Source organism: Acanthaster planci, linkage group LG08 (assembly GCF_054643075.1).
Source record: "Acanthaster planci isolate LZ-2023a linkage group LG08, COTS_SCS, whole genome shotgun sequence".
NCBI lineage: Eukaryota > Metazoa > Echinodermata > Asteroidea > Valvatida > Acanthasteridae > Acanthaster > Acanthaster planci.
Window position 1 is genome coordinate 20466586 of NC_141784.1, and position 19967 is coordinate 20486552.

At 43.2% G+C, this 19967-nt stretch overlaps 1 protein-coding gene across 7 annotated transcripts in view; it reads right to left on the reverse strand.

The window, feature by feature from the left end:
* Nucleotides 1–210: 210 nt before the first annotated feature.
* Nucleotides 211–19967, reverse strand: part of LOC110977317 (uncharacterized) — a 51745-nt gene continuing 31988 nt past the window's right edge. For 6 of the 7 annotated variants that reach the window (XM_022231325.2, XM_022231316.2, XM_022231350.2 and 3 more), the window contains 16 exons: nucleotides 19501–19658; nucleotides 18497–19167; nucleotides 17568–17682; nucleotides 16104–16248; nucleotides 15393–15533; nucleotides 14954–15059; nucleotides 14402–14539; nucleotides 14121–14167; nucleotides 13330–13604; nucleotides 11399–11722; nucleotides 10283–10734; nucleotides 9326–9652; nucleotides 8043–8913; nucleotides 7338–7448; nucleotides 6939–7090; nucleotides 211–5912 (listed from right to left, as the gene is read on the reverse strand). In XM_022231325.2, the coding sequence (XP_022087017.2) occupies nucleotides 5751–5912; nucleotides 6939–7090; nucleotides 7338–7448; nucleotides 8043–8913; nucleotides 9326–9652; nucleotides 10283–10734; nucleotides 11399–11722; nucleotides 13330–13604; nucleotides 14121–14167; nucleotides 14402–14539; nucleotides 14954–15059; nucleotides 15393–15533; nucleotides 16104–16248; nucleotides 17568–17682; nucleotides 18497–19120 (3990 nt within the window). In that variant the 5' untranslated portion in view covers nucleotides 19121–19167; nucleotides 19501–19658 and the 3' untranslated portion in view covers nucleotides 211–5750. The remainder of the gene's footprint in view (nucleotides 5913–6938; nucleotides 7091–7337; nucleotides 7449–8042; nucleotides 8914–9325; nucleotides 9653–10282; nucleotides 10735–11398; nucleotides 11723–13329; nucleotides 13605–14120; nucleotides 14168–14401; nucleotides 14540–14953; nucleotides 15060–15392; nucleotides 15534–16103; nucleotides 16249–17567; nucleotides 17683–18496; nucleotides 19168–19500; nucleotides 19659–19967) is intronic. The other variant, XM_022231370.2, reaches the window with a different exon arrangement.

Sequence of the window (19967 nt, forward strand, 5' to 3'; positions counted from 1 at the left end):
AATCACCAATTTATCATTTCACACAGATCTAGGCTCAATCAGTGAAGAGATGGGACCAATCAAATGATCTGTAAACCGGTGCAAGCACTGGGACAGTAAAATTTGACAAATGCTCACGATCTCTCCTCGACAAGCATATCCAGAATAACGGAAAGCCAATTCTGTCATTTGCTCTTGTGCCGTATTTGTAAACAAAAGGACAACACAGCCTTCTTTTTTTTTTTTCTTCCATAATAATTTATTTGTTGTTCAATCCATTTACACATTGCACACAACTTGTAATGTACATGTTACAGACACATTGCTGAGATCCGGAAAGAGACCGGCCAATACGTCGCATACTTTCATACAGAACAAGGGCTGACTTCATCTACTTATACAGAAAACATTAAATGTACAAGTTCTCTTCCCCCCCAGTTTTTTCCTCTAAAACAAGTACGTGTATTCAGTGGCTTGGCATTGGTTGAAATGAACAGAAGGAATTAGTCTGGGGAAAGCAAGTAGAATGTTTTGTCCACGTGAAAAATATATAATCAGGGCATTTGGTGGTGGGGGGAGGGGCTTGTCAGGGTGTTTGGAGGGGGGCTTATGCACACATCTCAGCTCACAGGATCATGGAACCTGACAGAATTCTGTGTTTGAACGTTTGTCGACAGTGTTGCAAAGAACAGTGAGTAGCTAGTGCTTCGACATTCTTCAACAACTGCCAACTTCTCATGATTGCCAATTTCTAAATGGACCTGGAAACTAGTTGACTGACAGCTGGGACTTGATCTAATGGGATTAGATTTAGCAGAAGAAAGTGAGTCAAAACTGACGATTTTAGTTAATAAAAGAGGATATTTAAGTTATCTGAATTGGAAATATAAACCAATCAAATGCTGTTATCATGATTGAACACAAGTAAAATAATATCACCTGTGTTATAGTCTTGCTTGATGGCTCCTCTACTATTCCAGCCAAGAACTCTCATGTAATATTAATTGAAAAGTGGTCTTGTCCCTGTTCTACAGAAATACTTTTGAGGAGAAAATCAGAGTGAATTATGGTCGCGTTTCTTTAGCAAACAACACCAGCCAAATCTATATACCAAAATTTTTTTAAAGGTGTGATTTTAAAGGAGAGTTATTGACAGCCTTATGCCTAGATGCCCCAGGAGCAAAACAAATCTCATGAAAGTCATCCCAAGTTCTCTAGGTTCACTAGGTCCCCCCCCTTAAGTTAACTTTCTCCCTTAAAAAAAATTGGCCACACAAAATTAAGTACACGAAAACTTCGAAACTTGCCTTTCAACTTGCAAGTTTGCTTATCAGCAAACTTCTTTGATAGATTAGGTTGAGTTTTGTTGGTTTTTAATGGGAGTAAGCAAAGCATGTGATTTCTGAAGATCTGGGGCCAATTTCACAGTGCTGCTAAGTACACAATTTTTTGCCAGCAGAGGCTCAGCTTATTTCATGGAGAAAGTAAGCAGTAAGCACAGCAAAATACACGCTAACCTCGGAGGAAAAACTGGCTGAACTTAGTGATGCAACAATGGAAATCTCTACGCGTGTGCAACTGTGAGCACAACCACGCTAAGCACTGTCCTGAAATAGTGCCAACAGTTAGCAAATTTTTGTGCTACAGTAAGCACGACTTTCTGCTGTTAAGCAGCACCATAAAATTGGGCCCTGCTCTTCATATGTTGGGGGCCCTCTTTGCCTAGTTCACTGAGTTGTGCGCACTTGTGGGAGAGCTGAGTAGGTTCAATGGTTTAAAATACCACTATGGGCCATGGTTGGGAAATCATGAATAGGGACCACTACTACGGGCAAGAGTATGGGCAGTGGACCACTGCTATGGTTCATGGACCATTGTTGAGAGTAAAGGTGCATTATTATGGGCCATGGACTACTGATCAAGGTCTTTGACCATTGATACAGGCCATGATATAGGCACCAGTGCTATTGTGAAAAAAGCCTAGCCGATTGATAGGTCTCATCAATGCCATTGCTAGGATTCACTACGGGTCAAAGAACACAGTTACTTGTTGTGGACAACAACTATGTGCAACGGACCACAGCAATGTGCCATGGAACACAGCTGAACACTTCCATGGGTCAGGACCACAGCTACATGCCAAGAGCCATGACCATGTGCCATGGAAAACTGCTACTTGGCAGCAACCACTGCTATGGGCCATAGGAGGCAGCTGCAGGTACCTCTGCTGTGGGCCATGGGCTGGCACCAATGCTACAAGCCATGGTAGGCACCATTTCTGTAGACCATGGACCACTGCCAAAAGACACTGACTGCTGAAGGCCATGGTCTGGCATCACTTCTATGGACCACAGATCGCTATCATGGGACATGGCCCACGGCTTCGGGCCATGGACAGGCACTATTTCTGTGGACCACTGACTGCTACTATGTGACATGGACCACAGCTCGGGGCCATGGCTAGGCACCACTTCTATGGACCTATTATCAGGTACCCAAATCTACACAATCAACAGATCCAACAAAATTGCACTACTCTAGAACATGTCCCATCTCCACGGTTGGTGATGGCTATCCCAAGGCTGCTATTGACACGGCTCCAAATGTGACAACTGAGGTGCTGCTACGGCTCTTGTGAAGGTGTGCCAATATTACGACTACCATGTAAAGGGCTTCATTCTGGTGCTATTGCTTGTGACTACAAGTACTCAGCTTGACCAGTGTCAGTGGAATTACAATATAAACTGCATTTGTGCGCAACGGTTACCAGGCAAAAAATCACAGGGTACCAGTTCCATGAAAATCACAACACAACCGATCTAAAAAAAATTGACTGGCACGTATTTGTAATTAGAATATGCAATTTATAAGACTTGTTTGCAGGCACAAAATACAATAAAAGGCTGATCTTGACCGTCCAATCCATGAGAGGAATGATACATTTGAACAACTTGACTTGTAAGACAGCAAACTACTTTGTGATTTTCATGAAACTGGTTCCCAATATGTTGACTTTTTTTTTTCCACACCAGTGCATATTAAAAAACACCTTTTTTGGCACAAATGATTGGTTGAATAGGCAGCATATAACGTGTGCGTACAGCACAGCACAAAACAATGCATAATCCTTTTCCTGTTTCCAAATAAGCGACACCTTGCATTCCCAAACCCTACTGAATTGCTTCCTTTAGAGCTACAGAGAAATACTCACAAGAAACAATCCTTCAGTAATAAAAAATTTTCACCTATCTGAAAAATATCAATTTGGTAACTTTAAAAAAAAACCATTGCAACGTAACCTACATATATGTATAATACACAATTACACACCGGAAATGCAAGGGCATCCAATTTGCAGAGAGTTGAGGTCATTCTTCCCCAAAATGAAACTTACCTACCTAATAGTAACACACAACCATGAACGGAAAAATTAAGTAATCAACTCTACCCAGAATAGTATGTTTCTCCAAACAAAAAAAAAGATTCTTAAGTATGACTAATAACAATTTTCTGTGACAGTATTTCAGAATTTGATGACCCTTGCCAGCAAGAAGTACAAGAATTACACCACAGACTTTTCTTAAGTCTATCAATTCGCCCAAAATCGACACAAGGAGGCAAAATACTGAAATCTGACAGACGACTAGGTGGGAATGAGGTACATAGGTCAAGGGTCACTGATGGCCAAAGGTTAAAGTTCAACAATGATTCACTTTAACTTCCAGGGTATTTTTGTTAGAAACCTGTCCAAATCATCCAAAATGGTCCGAAAACCAATGGCATGTTCTTTGTACAGAGGCAAATTAGACATCACTGCCCATATATAGTAATGGTGGTGCGTGGGCTTGAAGTCACCAAATACTTTCTCTAAAATGTGTCGAATTTCACTGGATCTGGGCAGGTAGGAATTGGGATGAGGGCTTGACAAATTTCCCCACAAAAATCATAAACTACGGTCTGAAACAACAGGGAAAGATAAGGATGAAAACAAAAATGATAGTTTGACAGAAAGTACCGGGACAAATATTAACACACTGAAGACAGAAATATCCAAATATTCCTGCAGTTGTTCTCCTGCTTGAAATAACTGCAATCTAACACAATTCTGTGAAGTGTTTGTGTCTCAAAAGCCAAAGAGAAGTCTGCATTTTGGAAAAAGTTTGTATGGAACCATGTTCTCAAGCAAAGTACCAGCTCGAAGTTTCCTTCTCAATTTTGTTGGTTTTCAAATGCATAAAAATGCCAGGACAATATTGCAGGCCCTGGCTTAACGCTCATTCTATACTGCAAATGAATTGGAAGCAACAAGAAACAAGGACCCATAAATACAGATTTCAAGCAACCCCCCTTCCCCCATAAAATAGTAAAATAAATAAAACGTCTAAGGGCCAAGTCTGTTTGCAATATCCTAACATGACCAATACTACAATAGGATTACACACTGTAACCTCTAAAAGTTGCCTGAATACGGGTTGCACATGCAGTGACTGTACTTAAAAAAGTTCAAATCACACACACACACAGTTGCACATTCAAAATTAAAACACCCCCCCAAAAAAAAATTCAAAAGCACATTCACCCCCACCCCTGGAAAAAAAAATCTTCAAGGATGAAATTTTGGATCACAGTTTGAAAACATGTTTGGATTTGAAACGTATCCTTGGACTAATAAAATGAATTGAAAAGAACATGTACATGCAAAAGGTTGGCAATGATTTCGGGCATAGCGCTCATTTGGAAGGTTCATGGGGCTATTCAGATGGGGGGTTTTTCGGGGTAGCATTTGAAGTTGTAATTTGAAGTAGGTGTGGAAAGTGGAACTGACATGGTTGGACAGGGATGATCTCATACTCTGCCATCCTGGAGTTTGAGCCAAGAAAAGTAAATCTGCATCTTTGCCTCAGGAATACTGGGTATTACAAAAAGTGAAGAAAGATTGGCGAGAAACTCTTGTGTAGTTTTGGTTGCTAGGTGAGAATTTCCAATTTCAGGAATTTAGTAAGTTTCATAGGTTCTGGATCGTTTCAACATTCTCACCTTCTGGATGACAAACATAAAATGGAATAGGATAAAATAAAGAGCCAAATTAAAATGCACCACAAGGGGAAATACGAGGGTTACCGGTTTCTCAATAAGCAATCCTGTTAAGCGGTAAATGAACAATAAACATGCTTACTCGTTAAATGGCCAACTTCCAGTGGAACTTACACAGTAACACTGGTTGGCACTTAGCATGCAGTGTCAAACAAACCTACTTAGCAGAATTTCTGGTTATTGAAATCGGCCCCATGACACACGACCACCAAACGAAACCAAAAAAACTGGGCAAATTCTCTTTTTCTTTTCAAACATTAAAATATATATTCTTACATATATACTTCCATCCTGTGATATAAATTGTGCTCTACAACATTTCAAAGATATCCTACCTAACAATGCTCGACTACAAAAAAACTACCCACACGACATATGTAACATAAGGTCAAAGACTGTCTTTAAGTAATTTCATTTCCTAAGTCCTCCTCGATTCCCAGCGATCTTTAATGCTCTGCTATCAATTTGAAAGACGCACACAATTTCAAATACAAATCTTGGTTGTCTCCATTCACTGACGAGCTCTCCTGGCAAATGTACCGGATCAATTCATTTCCATGATGCTTTTAATGTTTAAGAACAGCTGTTAAAACTAAAAGGCTTTAAAAAGCTGAAAAAATAACCATCGTAGTAATTTACAAAAAAAAAATGAAAAAAAAAAGAAAAAGAAAAGTGGACTATGTTGACAGCTGGTGTGATAAACGTTGACTGTAGTCCCGCTCAGGAACTTGAAGAGTGAAAGTGGCACTAGATAGACTACTGAGGGCGCTCTGACTTGCTTCTGCAGACGGGAACCTGATGAGAACCGTGTAATTGGAAACCTGGTCGTTTGGATCAACCTTGAAGATAAAAAACAAAACACAGGAAACAAAAAAAGGAGAGTGCCAAAATAAAATGAGTTAATAAATGTGGGTTAATGTGACGTTAATAGCGAGGATGAAGCATGCAATTATAAGGCTAAAATAACAAAAATCAACAATGGTGCAAGTGCAGAATCTTTTCGTGGTTGTGTTCTGATCAAACTCAACAGAGAAACTAAATAATCAACAAGAACTGAGCATCAACATTAAAATAGAGAGATCGGATTTCCAGAGCTCTTTGAAAAATAGTTAGTAAAAATCACGGGGAGAAACAAAAAAATCAATCTAACCAAATTAGTCCCAAGTGCGGAAACAGATTTAAGAACTCTTTCATCTAAACCCGACTGAAGATTGATAACAACTCAACACATTTCAGTTTACAGTAGCCTCCAAGAGGAGACAGAAACATGGCTGCCACATTTCACAGGTCCCACGTTTCGCCGAGCAGTGACAAACTGCCGTCTGTGATCACGAAGTACCGGCTAAAGCATGTACAACTCCACACTGGTTGCGGCTGGTGCTCAACCGCAGAGTATCAAGTAAAATGCACATGTTTAGTCACATTGCCAGTCGGACGGTGGATTGCACTGAAGAATCTTTGGGTGGATCTGGATGAGATTCCAATGTGGATTGGGTTTTCAGTCCCTACCTGACTCTGTGGGTTTTACCCAGAATTTTCTGCTCCGGGGTTTTCCTCCCACCTCTGAACTTTACCTGCTTGTTATTGTCTCCTCTCTGTGGGTTTCATTTGGGATTACGAGCTACAGTACCTTTTGAGGAATCCTTGATTCCATTACCAGATATGCTTAATAATAACAAAAACATTTCTTCAAAATCATTATTCCTAATGTCCCGAGAGAAAAAAATAGACCAAAGAATGAAGTGCATATTCCTCTGACAAACAGGTGCTGCTAATCACAACAACAGGTACCAGATGAAGCAATCTGTCCATCATTCAAGGAAACTTCTCTGTGGAAATGACAGTCTGATGGGGGAAGGGCTTACTTGATGATATCCTAAGCACGGGCTCTGACCATCATTGGGACACCATCTGATCTCACCGCCGAGTTTCCCAACATCCTCCAGGAGGGTCCACGTCGCTTTACAAGTGAGGTCACCCGACAGATTGGCAACTTCTAGAATTTCAGGAACAGCTGCTGCAAGGGCGAGAGAAATCAGATCATCAAATAAACGATTTCTCTGATCAAATTTGATTCACAAAGAATGCAAGGTGTGAAAACTACAACAAAAATATGAGTATCAAAATGAGAACCTGCACAAGTTAAATGTAACAACTTTGTAATCTTTATTCTACAGAATGTGACAGATACATTCCGATGTGTGGAAAGCCAATAGAAAAAGGGGATAGTCTGAAGTGCTTCTCCATACTGCCCACTCCTTTACCTGGTGCTTCTATGGCTTCGGGCTGACCAATTGCCTCTGAGTGCTGGATCTTGCGTTGTCTCCGGGGCGCCCTCGGGGGCCGTACTTTGAATTGACCAGACCTAGTACTTCCTGTAAAAAATAACCCCCCAAAATTAAACATCTCCCGCAAACTGGCCCTTCGAACCAGCTTTCCTTCCAAAATCCAACACCGTAAAAAGTCAATGGTATATTGTCTTTTAATACAAGCAAAAGATCAACTCCTATGAGAGAAAAAAGGCTTTTATTATGTCCTTCAGAATTCACAAAAAAAGGGGGCAAAAATCTGTGTTAAAATTGTGAAAGATTTTGTGTGGCATCAATTAACAAACCGGTGATCAAGATAACAGGTTGTATGTACGGACCTTATGTTCATGACATCCCGTTAGAGGGTATTGCTTTCTTGCTCTTGGATATGCTCAAAAAAATTGTCTGTGCATTCATTGTAACAATATTAAAATGACAAAGAAAAGCCTCCGAGATGCCAGCAAGGCATAACCCGTTATAACTGACTGCCTCGAAAAAAATTTTGGTACGTTTAACTTCTATGATGCACACACCACCATGCCAGTGTAAGAAATGTGTCCAACACTGCAGAACTGGAATTGCAAGCAACCACTGGAAACAACGACATTTGGTAAGCTTGACTGAATTAGGCAGCCTCGTGAAATTAGAGTCGGGCCTAACCTCTTTCTTGTGGACTCATTCTCAGGTAGGTAGGCCCGGGACTCTGTGAGGGCGAGACACCGGGACTTTGCATGGAACCCTCCGGTCCGTACATCTCCCAGCTCTTGATTGCACGTTGGTCCACGCCGTACGCCCGTCGCGAGTGCGGGTGATATTGCAACAGAGTCTGAGGGGTTAAGGGGTGCCCTGTTAGCGTCCCTTGCATGTAAGGACCCGAAGCCACAAGCTGAGCTTGCTGCTGTTGTTGCTGCTGTTGCTGCTGCGGCGGCGGCTGTTGCTGGGACGGCGGACGCTGCCCGGCCATGCCAGGGGCGTAATTCATCAGCTGCTGTTGGTTTAACATTACAGGAGTCGGGGCACTTGGGGAGGTTGGCCGCTGTTGCATTTCCTGCTGGCCACCTTGCAAAACAGGGTGGCCAGCCATGCTGGCTGGCTGGTAATAGATTGGCAGAGATTGACTAAATGGTGGCAGTTGCTGTGGCTGTGGCTGCTGTTGCTGTTGTTGCTGTTGGTGATCCAAGGGAGGCTGGTACATGATCTGTGGCTGGCTCTGTTGCTGCTGCTGTGGTGGGGGAACCACACCCTGATAGCCTTGCGGGTAGGAGACCTGCGGCACTGGCGGGGCCAGGGGCTGTTGGGGACTCACCAGCCCAGCCTGCGTTTGGTACAAGACAGGTCCCCCTGGGGGTTGGCTCCCGGGGGACACCAGGCTCAGTTGGTGAGGGCTGCTGGTGGGAAGTTGTTGAGACTGAGGTTGTGCTTGTTGGAGGCCCTGTATGGAGTGTTGGGGAAGGAGTTGAGATGGCGGAGAGGGACGCATCATTGGACCTGGAACACTCACTTGTTGAGACTGGGGAACTTGAGATACCATCTACAAAATAAAAATAGAGGAGAGTGTGAACAGGACCAACTTTGTTTTGAAAAAATCTACAAATTTACTCAGTTTACTCAATGCACTTCTGCTAATAAGCTGCCTTGCAACAGACATTCCTGATGAAATCTTCCAACAGGGCGGTGTAAATATATATATGCTATCATATGTTGTTTGTGGTAGCAGCTCCTACACAGGATTTGGAAAAAGATGTCAACCTCATTAAGCAAAGTTTTTGAGGTACTAAGCAGGAAGTCTCACCCAATTATGCTTTGAATTCTTATCTTATGAACTGATGTGGTAAAACTTCCATTTCACTGAGCTTAATGATAATCTCTATTCAATAGAAACTGAGAATAGAAAATGGATGAGTAGTTACGTCGGTCTCATAGATTTCTGATGACTGACTGACCTGGGCATGTTGCTGAGAGGGTGGCTGCCCCATCGGCTGGGGCTGGTGCTGTTGAGTCGACCCCTGTACCCCGGGGGAACCCATCCCAACGTGGCCAACGGGTCGTACAAAGGAACCTTGCAGGTATTGCTGCGCAGCTGAGACCGACTGTTGTGCCTGTTGCTGCTGTTGTTGCTGAAACAACTGTTGCTGCAACTGCTGCTGTTGTTGGTGTTGCTGCTGCTGCTGCTGTTGTTGGTGCAGCTGTTGTGCAAGGTCACCGTCGCCACCTGACATTGGCCTGCTGAAATGCAACTGCTGCACATGTGCACTTAAATCCTGATAATCCTGGAACCAGAAACGAAACGCTCAACCAATCTCCCAACTCTTTTTCTTTAAATAACTGACAAATGCACAATTTATATTGAAAAACAAAACCAACTATTTACAGTGATATTGAACAAACAGAGTCTTGGCTCAAAGTTACAAGAGACCTTGTGCATGTATCAGAATAAGAAAACTGCATCCACTTGATGTTTCTGCTCTATGACAAGTATGGACAATGACACTTCACAATGACTGACACTGACTATGACATTATGCAGGGAAATTTCTGGTTTTGTAATCTTCAGCATGCATTTTAAAGGCCTACTACTCCAAACTGCTCCTCCTTCATCCCTTTTCTACAATACTGGCTTGGATAAAACTGGTTGTATTAAGAAGTCTACAGTCCCTACTTAGGAAGCAATGATAACAGAAGATCATAATATTTTGGGGTAAACTTCACTGGTTAGGAAAATAAACAATAGCCTTTGATGACAGCCAATGTTTCAGACAGGAATTTCAATGTTCCATTTTCAAAAGGCTTTCAAAGAGCAACTTTTCAATGACAACAATTTTGCAAGTAGAACAAAAAAAAATTCAAGATTACAGCAGGAATGCTTCCAAACAGAGCGCCACCACAACTAGCTTGCATACCCCTGAGTGTTGATGGTGCACCATTCCGTGTTGCTGTTGTTGCTGCTGCAGTTGTTGCTGCTGCTGCTGCGGTAGCCCGCAAGGCTGGGGGATAGCACCGGGAGATCCCACATGGCCAGCGACGGCCGCAAACTGGCCGCCGGCCATCTGCTGGTGCTGGTGTGGGAGCTGCTGCGATGAGACCATCGGCAGCTGCTGTTGTGGCTGCTGCTGCGGTTGTGGTTGTGGCTGCTGCTGCGGTTGCTGTTGCAAGGCGTGCTGCGACATCATCTGCTGCTGGGTAGGGAAGGCGTGTCCGGGCTGGCCGGGTAGACTGGTGATGGGTAAGGGTTGCTGCTGCTGCTGTTGCTGCTGGTGTTGGTGCTGTTGCTGGCTGGACACCATTTGTTGCTGGCTGACATTCTGTGGTTGGTACACCATCGGGGTGCCATCTGGGTTTAAAAATGGTGTCCCTGACAGAGACAGAAGAACTGATATTTGAAGAATAAACCACAAAGATCATTTTTTGATTCTTGTTTTCAGGTTTTAAGAACAAGGAAATAATTCTACACGTTCCAAGACTCCACTGAATTTGGCAAGATTGTTACCGAAGAAGGTTTTTATATTGTACCCTTTACCCCCCCCCCGTGTATTTCAAGTAATCAGACACCACATTTTCAAGCAGAATTTAAAGGGGCATTCTCTTAAACACAGGTTAAGCTTTCAGGATGGGAAGATAAATGGTCCTACATTCAAGGTGGTGCAGTTGCAGTTCCACTTTTAGGATCCACAAGGGTTTCTGAAAAGCTGCATTCCACGACTTTTTGACAACTTTTGACAATTACCATGACATGCAATGCCATTTTGAAGAGAAAAATTGTTAGCCTGTAAATTTATCATTCCTTTATCACATCAAAAGGCGGCTCGCCAAAATAACCCTTGCATTATGTTGATTTCCATGACTTTTTCCCCTTGGAAAAAGAAAACCAGGACACCCTATTTTTCCCCACTTTCCATGACACTTTCGAGGACAACTTTTTTTCCAGGATTTCCACACCATGGGAACCCTGCGGAGGGCAGAGTTCACGGAGGATTGAAATATAATGATCACGCTTTAAAGAAGAAGGTTTAACAAACCTGTTTGGGGGTTGATCAGCACACTCCCTGGAGGGACAGATTCAATGTTGGGTGCAGCAAACAGAACAGGCTGGTTGATGGCTCCCGGCTGCGGGGTCCCCTGGGGTGACCCGGACGGGACTAGGAGTGGCACTCCCTGACTTGTGGGCATACTGCTGGCCCACGTGACCTGGGTGCCCTGGTAGGCCTGGGGGTTGGAGACGGAGGGGGCAGAGTAAGATTGTGGCGGGTGCTGGACCTGGCTGATGGTGCCAAGGGAGGGGTGGTACTGGAACGCCGGGGATGGACGGACGTTGGGGCTGCCAGCTCCTCGCTCTGAGGAATCTGTGTGGATCAACAGTGAAAAAGAATTGACTAATGCATCAAGTCAGTGTGATCAACATCCAAAGCAAGAAGTGCTGTCTCTGTGAATATTCTCCAACAACAGAGAGAGTAAGAGACAGAGGACAATACATTTTAACCCACTGTTGTTGTGCACATCCCTTGCCTCTGTGAAAATGCTGTGGATTTGTGCACATTCCAATGAAAATCACATGAGCACAGTTTGTACCATACATGAGCTGCCCATGTGTCCAAACCCTGGAATTCGTCCAAGTGTTCAAACATTCTTCTCTACTACTCCTGCATAAAGTATAATGTAAAATGCCCCAAAACAAGCAAAATGCTATGATGCAATAATGCAGTACATATTTTCTTTTCTAGTGACGAGTTGATTTGGAGTTCAACTACCGTTAGTCTCAGGAACTGACTTTCACAGCTAATGGGAATCAATGTACAACCATTCATCACTCCAGTTAGATAAGGCAGACATGTAGGGCAAGGAAGGAAAACTTAACAGGTTTCCGAATTCCCAGTTGGACACGCCCGTACTTCAGTCACCTTGTACTTTACATGCCCGGGTTCAAATCCCACGGTGGGGTGGTGGACTTGGAAATTAGTTGCGACTTGATGTTGAGAGTTTCCGCAAGAAATAATTGGACAATTCAACCCCCTTCCGAAACTTCCTTCCTCGTCTGCTCTCCTGCGGGAGCCTTGCCAAGTGCAGTGATTAAGCCTCTTTCAGAGAGAAGCAATCTTAAAAGCACCAGCTGGGGCCTAGGATTCTTTTCACATCACATATTTTAAAACCACAAACTATGCACTAATAACTTGGTAGTGCATTCCTTTAGAACCAGATACTTCTAGGTAGAGCTTGAAATCAAGACCAGAAGATGATGACAGGCTTTTTGAGGAGGGGCCTATCTATGATTCTAATCTTGACAAAAAAAATAATGTTGTTTCAAACTGTAAAATTTCATCCATAGGTTTTTCAATGATTTGTTCAAGTGCATCAGTTCAAGAAAAACATTCTTTTTGGTTATCTCGAGAATGTCACTAAAATTCACCAATTTTAGAACCTTTATTTCAATTTACATAAGGCCCTGCTTGTAAAATTTTTGTATTGCTTTCAACAACTGACCTGTGCAGCACTCAGAAAGTGACTCTAAAAGCAGCTCTGAGCAGGCAATTTCTCTTTCTTCATGTTTAGGACCAAGTATGACCATATGACAGGTCGTGTGGGAACTTAGTACCACCAGTTGACAAAGACACGGAGAAGATTTCACCAGCTGCTGCCTTGAGCTTTTTAATATCAGGTCAAAAAAGTCGCATTGTATTGACTTGCTTTTATCTTCGTGACGTCGTGAACTTCAGCTTAAACAGATCAGAGTGTTTTTGCTTCAAGTGCTGTTGACAGAAGCATAAGAATACTCACAAAGAGCAGGGTGACTGATGACAAAGGAATGCTTTGGCTGCATTTCATTTAAATAGCTTTTGAGTTGAATTCAGGCTGGAGGTCTTATACTGGTCTAGTGGGGGTCTTGTGATGATCTCAGGGGGCCTCTTTCCCACGAAGAAATAAAAGTCCAGCTCGAGCATCCTCCAAGACTCACCTCCTCTTGGCAGCTTGCCCAGGCTGCCCCTGCTGCCCAAGCTCCCGCTGCTGCGGCTGCTGCCGCTGCTGTCATTGCGCATCAGGATCTTGGTGCTGAGCCCACTGCCGGCAAAGCTGCTGGCCTTGGTGACGGCAGGGATAGAGGGCCGCTCCGAGCCACTGGAAGAGTCCACGCTGCTCCAGGGCCGGTCCTGCTTCCAGTGGTAGGTGGAGTCGTCCGAGGTACTGCTGTTCTGGCGGCTGGAAGGGGCCAGCGGACCACAGCGCATGGGCCTGCCCGGCAGAAAGGGATGACGGTGGAACAATGCTGACTCAAACTGCAGTAAACTGTCGGCAGTTTGCAGAGCAATCTTGGGCATGTTTATTCATTACAGACTAGCTTTAGTAAAAGTATATGTTACAACCACAAGATCTGTTATCTTGACTCATCTCAAATTCTCAGGATCAAAATGGATTCATTAGGCTCAGATCACACGAGCCGATACAGAATCCAATGCTCAACCTGACACAGTTTCCTTTAGGCAAATGACAGGAAACCTCTATCAAATTTGGACAGTTCATACTCGGAGCAAAGAAGAAACACAGTTTGACACTGAGACATATAAATACTGAAATTCACCCACATTAAAATGTGCTCAGCTTTGGTGATTTAAAGGTGAAAATGTTTGATGTGGTGTTACTATTGAATATTTCTGTTAACAATCAGCAAATAGGAACTGACATATGATTGTTGCATTGCTGGTAATTTTTAATAACGCCAAGAAATACAATCAGAAACAGAATGTCTACCTGACAGGAGATTCGATCAGGATGGTACCCTCTTGAGATGAGCTCGACTGGGAAAGAAAAAAAAGAATAATCAAAGAATCATAAAAAGACTGAATTTTTGAATCTCTTGAACGGTTTTTCCCTCAACCATACAGGTCATTTGGCACTTGCGGTTGTTTTCAGGCCCATTTAAACCAATCAATAATCAGAAATCTAGACCACATCATACAGAATGGTGGTGGGCAGGAATTTTACTCCACTGCACGATGAGAGAGATTCTCTAACTCCCAATCAAAGCTTACATCTTGGTTGAAGATCCTGGCCCTAGCTCGCTCATATTCCTCCTCCCGTTCCTCGTACGATTTACTCTTCTTATCGTCCTTGAGCTGGCCGCCGGGGACGATGACCCCGCCTTCAAGTTTCTCGTAGCCGCCTTTGTCCTACCAAAAATAACAACAACAAAGAATGTCTCATTGGAATCTGAGCATGCACTGTAGATGGCGCTTTATGACCTAGCCAGTCAGCTGTATGACTGAGGCGCAGCTATTTTGATTTTTTGTAATAGTTCTCTTAATCTCAGAAGGCAGGCAAGAAATCCTACTTGCAAACGTGTGGATCGTTTGGGAGACATCATTCTATAGCTTTTCAATGACATTAACTTTTCCCCCTTCCCTACATTTTGTTTGTTTTACAGTTTATACTACCAAACAAAAATTCCTGATGTGAAAACAAGAATCTGCGACTGAATAGGATCTCACCAACACACTGGTGATGAAACATTGTTACACCTACACTTTACAAATAAAATAGAAAATTCAACCCTCTCAATTCTCCAATTGTGGAAGCACTCATACCTCATCTTCTTTGTCCTCAAAGCTTGCTGTGTCCCGTTTAAGGATGCGTTTAGCTTGGGCGTCTTGAGGCTCGTCCTTTATATGCTCACGGAACTTCTGTTCTGGTCTGAGAGATTCAACCAAAAATGCATGAAAATGATCAATGGTATTCAATCAATCAATAAAGCCATGACCAATATCTAAGTTTAATTCTATTTTAACTATTTTATGGATATCAAATCATCATTGACCAATTATGAGTTTTGGTAAATCAAACAAACACCCAAATACAGGATGACCAAAAGCTTTATAATTCAAATTGTTCTTAATCCTACTAACCAACATACAGCTCCATTTCCAGCATAAAGCAAATATGTTAGAGAGCTAAATGACATTATTTCAAGGTGGACAAAACCCAGCTGCGGCTTGGCTACTGGACCTAAAATTGGCAGCAGCTTACATTCTTGTGTTGGGCGTCTTGTTGACGATGACAGACTTCCCCGCCTGGTCTACGTTGTGCTCAAGGCCAAAATATGCAGCGACACGGTGAACGATCATACGGTGGTAGGACGTCATGGGAGGAAACTTACGTACATGTTCTCTGTAAACGGGAAAAAAAAAATCAAATTTCGGGATAATTCTAGTTTAACATCAGGTTCTTCTTTGTTGAGTTTCCTGGGTTCCCACAGAAATCTGACTAACCAAATTCAATACCTTTACCAGGACTGTCCACAACAAAATAACAATTACCATGACATTTAGTGCAATTTGCCAATTTCCATGACTTTGTTGCTCTGAACACAGCATTACAGGAAACCTTATTTTAAGACGATTTTCCATGACTTTCCAGGGCAATGGTTTTCCCCAAGCTTTTTAAGAATTCTGTAAGACTGTGGGAGCCCTGGTTTCATTGAATATCTCCTTTTTTTAAAAATCAACGCTGATTTAGCAGAAAAAAGGCAGACACCAAGTCTTGGCAGGTTACAAATGAACATGTTTATTCAGACATAATGTAACTGCAAGCTTAGACTAGGTCCAAAGCATCTGGCTGTGGCTAGGAGTATCATACATCTCTGTGGGAAGTAGCTACTACAGCCAGCCACTAACTTCCATAAGCACCTGCCATTTTGAGCCATAGATGTAAGAAATCAGATGTCCCCGCCCCCCTTACTTTTGGTTCTGGATGAATTTGCAGAGCTCTTGCTCCAGTTTAAGCAGCATTGTTCTGTCGTTGGGCTTCTGTAGCGTGTCCACAATGAACTGGTGGAGGTCCACACCGCTCGAGTCTATGTACAACTCCTTCTCTTGGCTCGGTTCTGTTGGATGAGACAATTGGAGCAATTGGGATCTTTTTCGGCAAGCCAACCTGTGCATAAATGAATCTCGATGGACCACCTCAATCATGTTGACCAAATTTCATGTTGTGGCTATCAGACACCAATTTTCACCAAAACCTTAAATACTTGAAATACAAGCACCTGAGTTAACCATTTGCTGCCGCGGAATCCCGTTTTGAGCACCATGGGTTTATACGCAGAGCTGGGGTGCCCGAAATAGGACAAACGAGCTGGTCCGTGTAACAAAAGACCGTACTCGGAACAAAAGACCTGCTGCTGGGAACTGCCATCATTTTTCGGCTTGCATTTTTCGAAGGTAATCCGTCACTGTTTTGGGCATAGCGCGCCCGCGGATTAGCACCACCGACAAAAGTGCTCCAGGGCCCCATTGATGAGCGACACAGCACCGCTGCATTCTAATCCAGCCGCATTTGAAAAGACGCCATTCGCATTCACTGGGGACAAAGGAAATTACGCAACTCCTCACAATTCTGGGCTCTCTTTACAGGGTGGCAGAGGCCTGGCTGAAATATTTAGGAGTCAATAAATTTTGCCCATCAGCTTAGAAACCAAACACAGTCATTTGTGTGGGTGTAAATGTCCATTAAATGAAATGATGAATTTTTGAAGAATTTGGAAAACTGAAAATCTTGAAAATCTCCCGTATGTGGGCACTGCATTTTTAAAAGCACCCGGCAGAAATGAGGAAGACCCTGTGCTGGCTGCATTGCCTATGGCCAAGCAAAAGAATGGTCTGTCCCTTCACAACAAATCTCCACATTTTATTACAGTTTCCATTATAAGGCCAGGTCCTCTACAACCAATTCTGGCTTTTTAATGACCACTTCAAAGATGATCACAAGATTACCAAAGTAAACTTTAAGCTAAGATGGTAAACAAATTTACCTTTGAAGTATGTGAACTTCATTTTTCAAGTCCTTTTAAAAGTACTTGATGAGACTTTGTTTTATGATAAATACCAGGCAAAGCCAGCCTGCTAAGTACTAAAGTTCAACCATTATCAATGACATATGGCCATCTATACTTCAGTATATCGATATACTACATCTTGCTAGCGAAGTATTCCTTAAGCATTACTTTGTTCTCGGAAAATTGTTCTCCAATGACCTGTTATTCATTGATTGTTGGTGCGTGATTCCAATATCGTGTTTTCATCATTCACTCAAAGAAAAAAACCTGTGAAAACGATCCTGAACATTCAGGCCTGAATTCAAAGGGACGTGAACATTTTTGGAGGAGTGGCTAGGGAATTCTGAGGGAGGGGTCATTGACCTTACCTCGCGACAGAGCCGGTTCGCTCCTGGCTTCATAGCTGGGCTGCTTACACACCTTGTTAGGAGGAATGTCACCACTCAGCTGGTGAGGCAGTCTGGAGAAATGGTCCACGCGCGGCTAGGAAAGACGACAGAAGCAAACCCAATGAACGTCATTCCAAAATCATTCTCATTGGCGATGCTATAATCAAGGACCTCGCTATTAGACCCTCGGGAACCACGTTACTTTTTCAAAGGAGGAATAAGTCAAATAATTAGATTACAGAGTGCCATTATGTGAGGACAGGGTTTGATGCATGCAGTTTTGAGAAAACCTTTAATAACTTTTGGCAGGAAGAAGTTTCGCATTGTGAAATCTCACTCTTTTTAAACCTTATCATTGTCATTTCAAAATCACTGTTTTGTTTTAAATGCGGAGTTTTAAAAATTACCCTCATGGTAAACAATCCAAACTACTTTTAAAGCTCAAAGCAAAGTAATGAGATTGTCTGGTCCAGAACAGGAAGAATCCATAACATTTTGAAGAAAAAAAAATCTTCATACTTTTACAACAAAACTACTCTATTCAAACGAAAAGACAGCAAGTCAGTGGCACATTCTGTGTCCTCATTTCCCTTGAGAAGCCAACAGGTCATGTGTAATCATTCCAACATTCAGTTCGCAAATTGTTTTATTTCCAAATCAATTCTGTCGACATCCAGAAAGTCAGAAACAGCAGCACCCTGTAATGCTGTCTCGGAACGTGTGAGCCTCGACAGTAAATTTCAGAGTTCTGATGCTACATATTTCTCCTGTGACTGAAAATCTTGTGCCCGGAATTCCACCCACATGAAAGCAACACCCCCACGCGCACAAAATTCTTGAACTGAATTTTTTCAAGAGATCTTCTGACTGAATAAAACCTGCTTAAGATTGTTGTCACATGTACTTACAAGTTTCATGAAGGCCTGCTCAGTGAGCGGGAGGTCGGGGGTCTGTGGGGGTGAGGAATCATCCGACACTGGTTGACTCCGGCTCAACTTTGACCTGGGGTTTGACCTACGACGGATGGGCGCTGCCTCTGTCTCCTCCTGGCTGGCTTGTCTCTGGAGCCGGGGAATCCCCTCCCCTGACCCCTCCCTCTCCGTCCCCCTGCCCCGCCCAGCCACGGGCACCTTCTTCCCTATGTTTTTGCTACAGTCATGCTTTTTGATGGGTTCTGTCCTCCCCTTGGGTGAGTCCAGTTTGGGGTCCCGTTTGAGCGAGTCCGGTCGCTCTTTCTTGCCGTCCGTCCTCTTTGAGTCACCAGCCTTGCCGTCCTTGGCCCCGCCTTCCTTCTTGGACTCAAAGGACGAATCCTTCTTAAGGGTCGGCACCTTGCGGCTTCCGTTGCTGTCCTGGCGTTTGATCTCCGGCTTGACGCACTGTATCTTGATCTCTGGTTTAGGGAGTTCCGTTTTGACCTCGGGCTTAGTCTCCGTTTTCCCGTCTTTGCCTTCCATTTCCCCCTTGGCATCCGGGAGCTTGGGCTTGGCCACCTTCTTCTCAGAGCCGCTGGTCTTTTCAACGGCTGACATGATACTCACTCATACATTACATTCCCTGCTCCATTGGAACTATGTCCCTGAAAACGACACAGTGGAGCCCTTGATCAATTAACTTCTGGACAGCACTTTCAAGAACTATGCTTGGCATCAATCTTGTTTTTTTTTTGCATTATACCCATGAACTAACTCCACTTCTGTTTGAGCCTGACGCTGAATAAAAGTTTCACAGGTTCACTTTCCATGTACTGCTAATTCCATTTAGAACCTTAATATTTCAACAGATTGTGCAGTTGACCCCTCTGTGTTGGATGTGGACTGATGCAGAACAGGTTCACCGCAACAATTCTCCAGGAGTAATGGTGAACTATACAGACATAATGCAGTCACTACTGTCTATCGAATACGAGTACCTTTAAATAATGTTGTGGATTATGTGAGTTGAATTTCTCCCTCGTTGACGGGCAGCGGGCGATGGGCGAAATAGCTGTCACTGTGGGGCAATGGTGTAGTCTTGTCTCTATCATTTGACTCCACTTTGGCTAGCCGCCAACTGCAGAATACATGTTCTCTGAAATTAAACAGAAATACAACTTGACTTAGATTGAATTTAAATATCACGCTGCACGGAGAATACGCTTTCGAGTCTCACCTTATTAAAATTTTCATTTTTTCTCAAAGAGCACCATGTACAGTCTCGGACTATGCACGCTCTCCTATCCACTCAAAGACAGGGTTCAGTACTGCACAAAACCACAGGAATTTATTTATTGCTTAACATATTTCAACGCCTTGCACACAGGCTTAACGCACATAGCCAAAATCCCAGCCAACAACATGGGTTTTCATACAATGTAAATTGTTTAACACCTCACACACA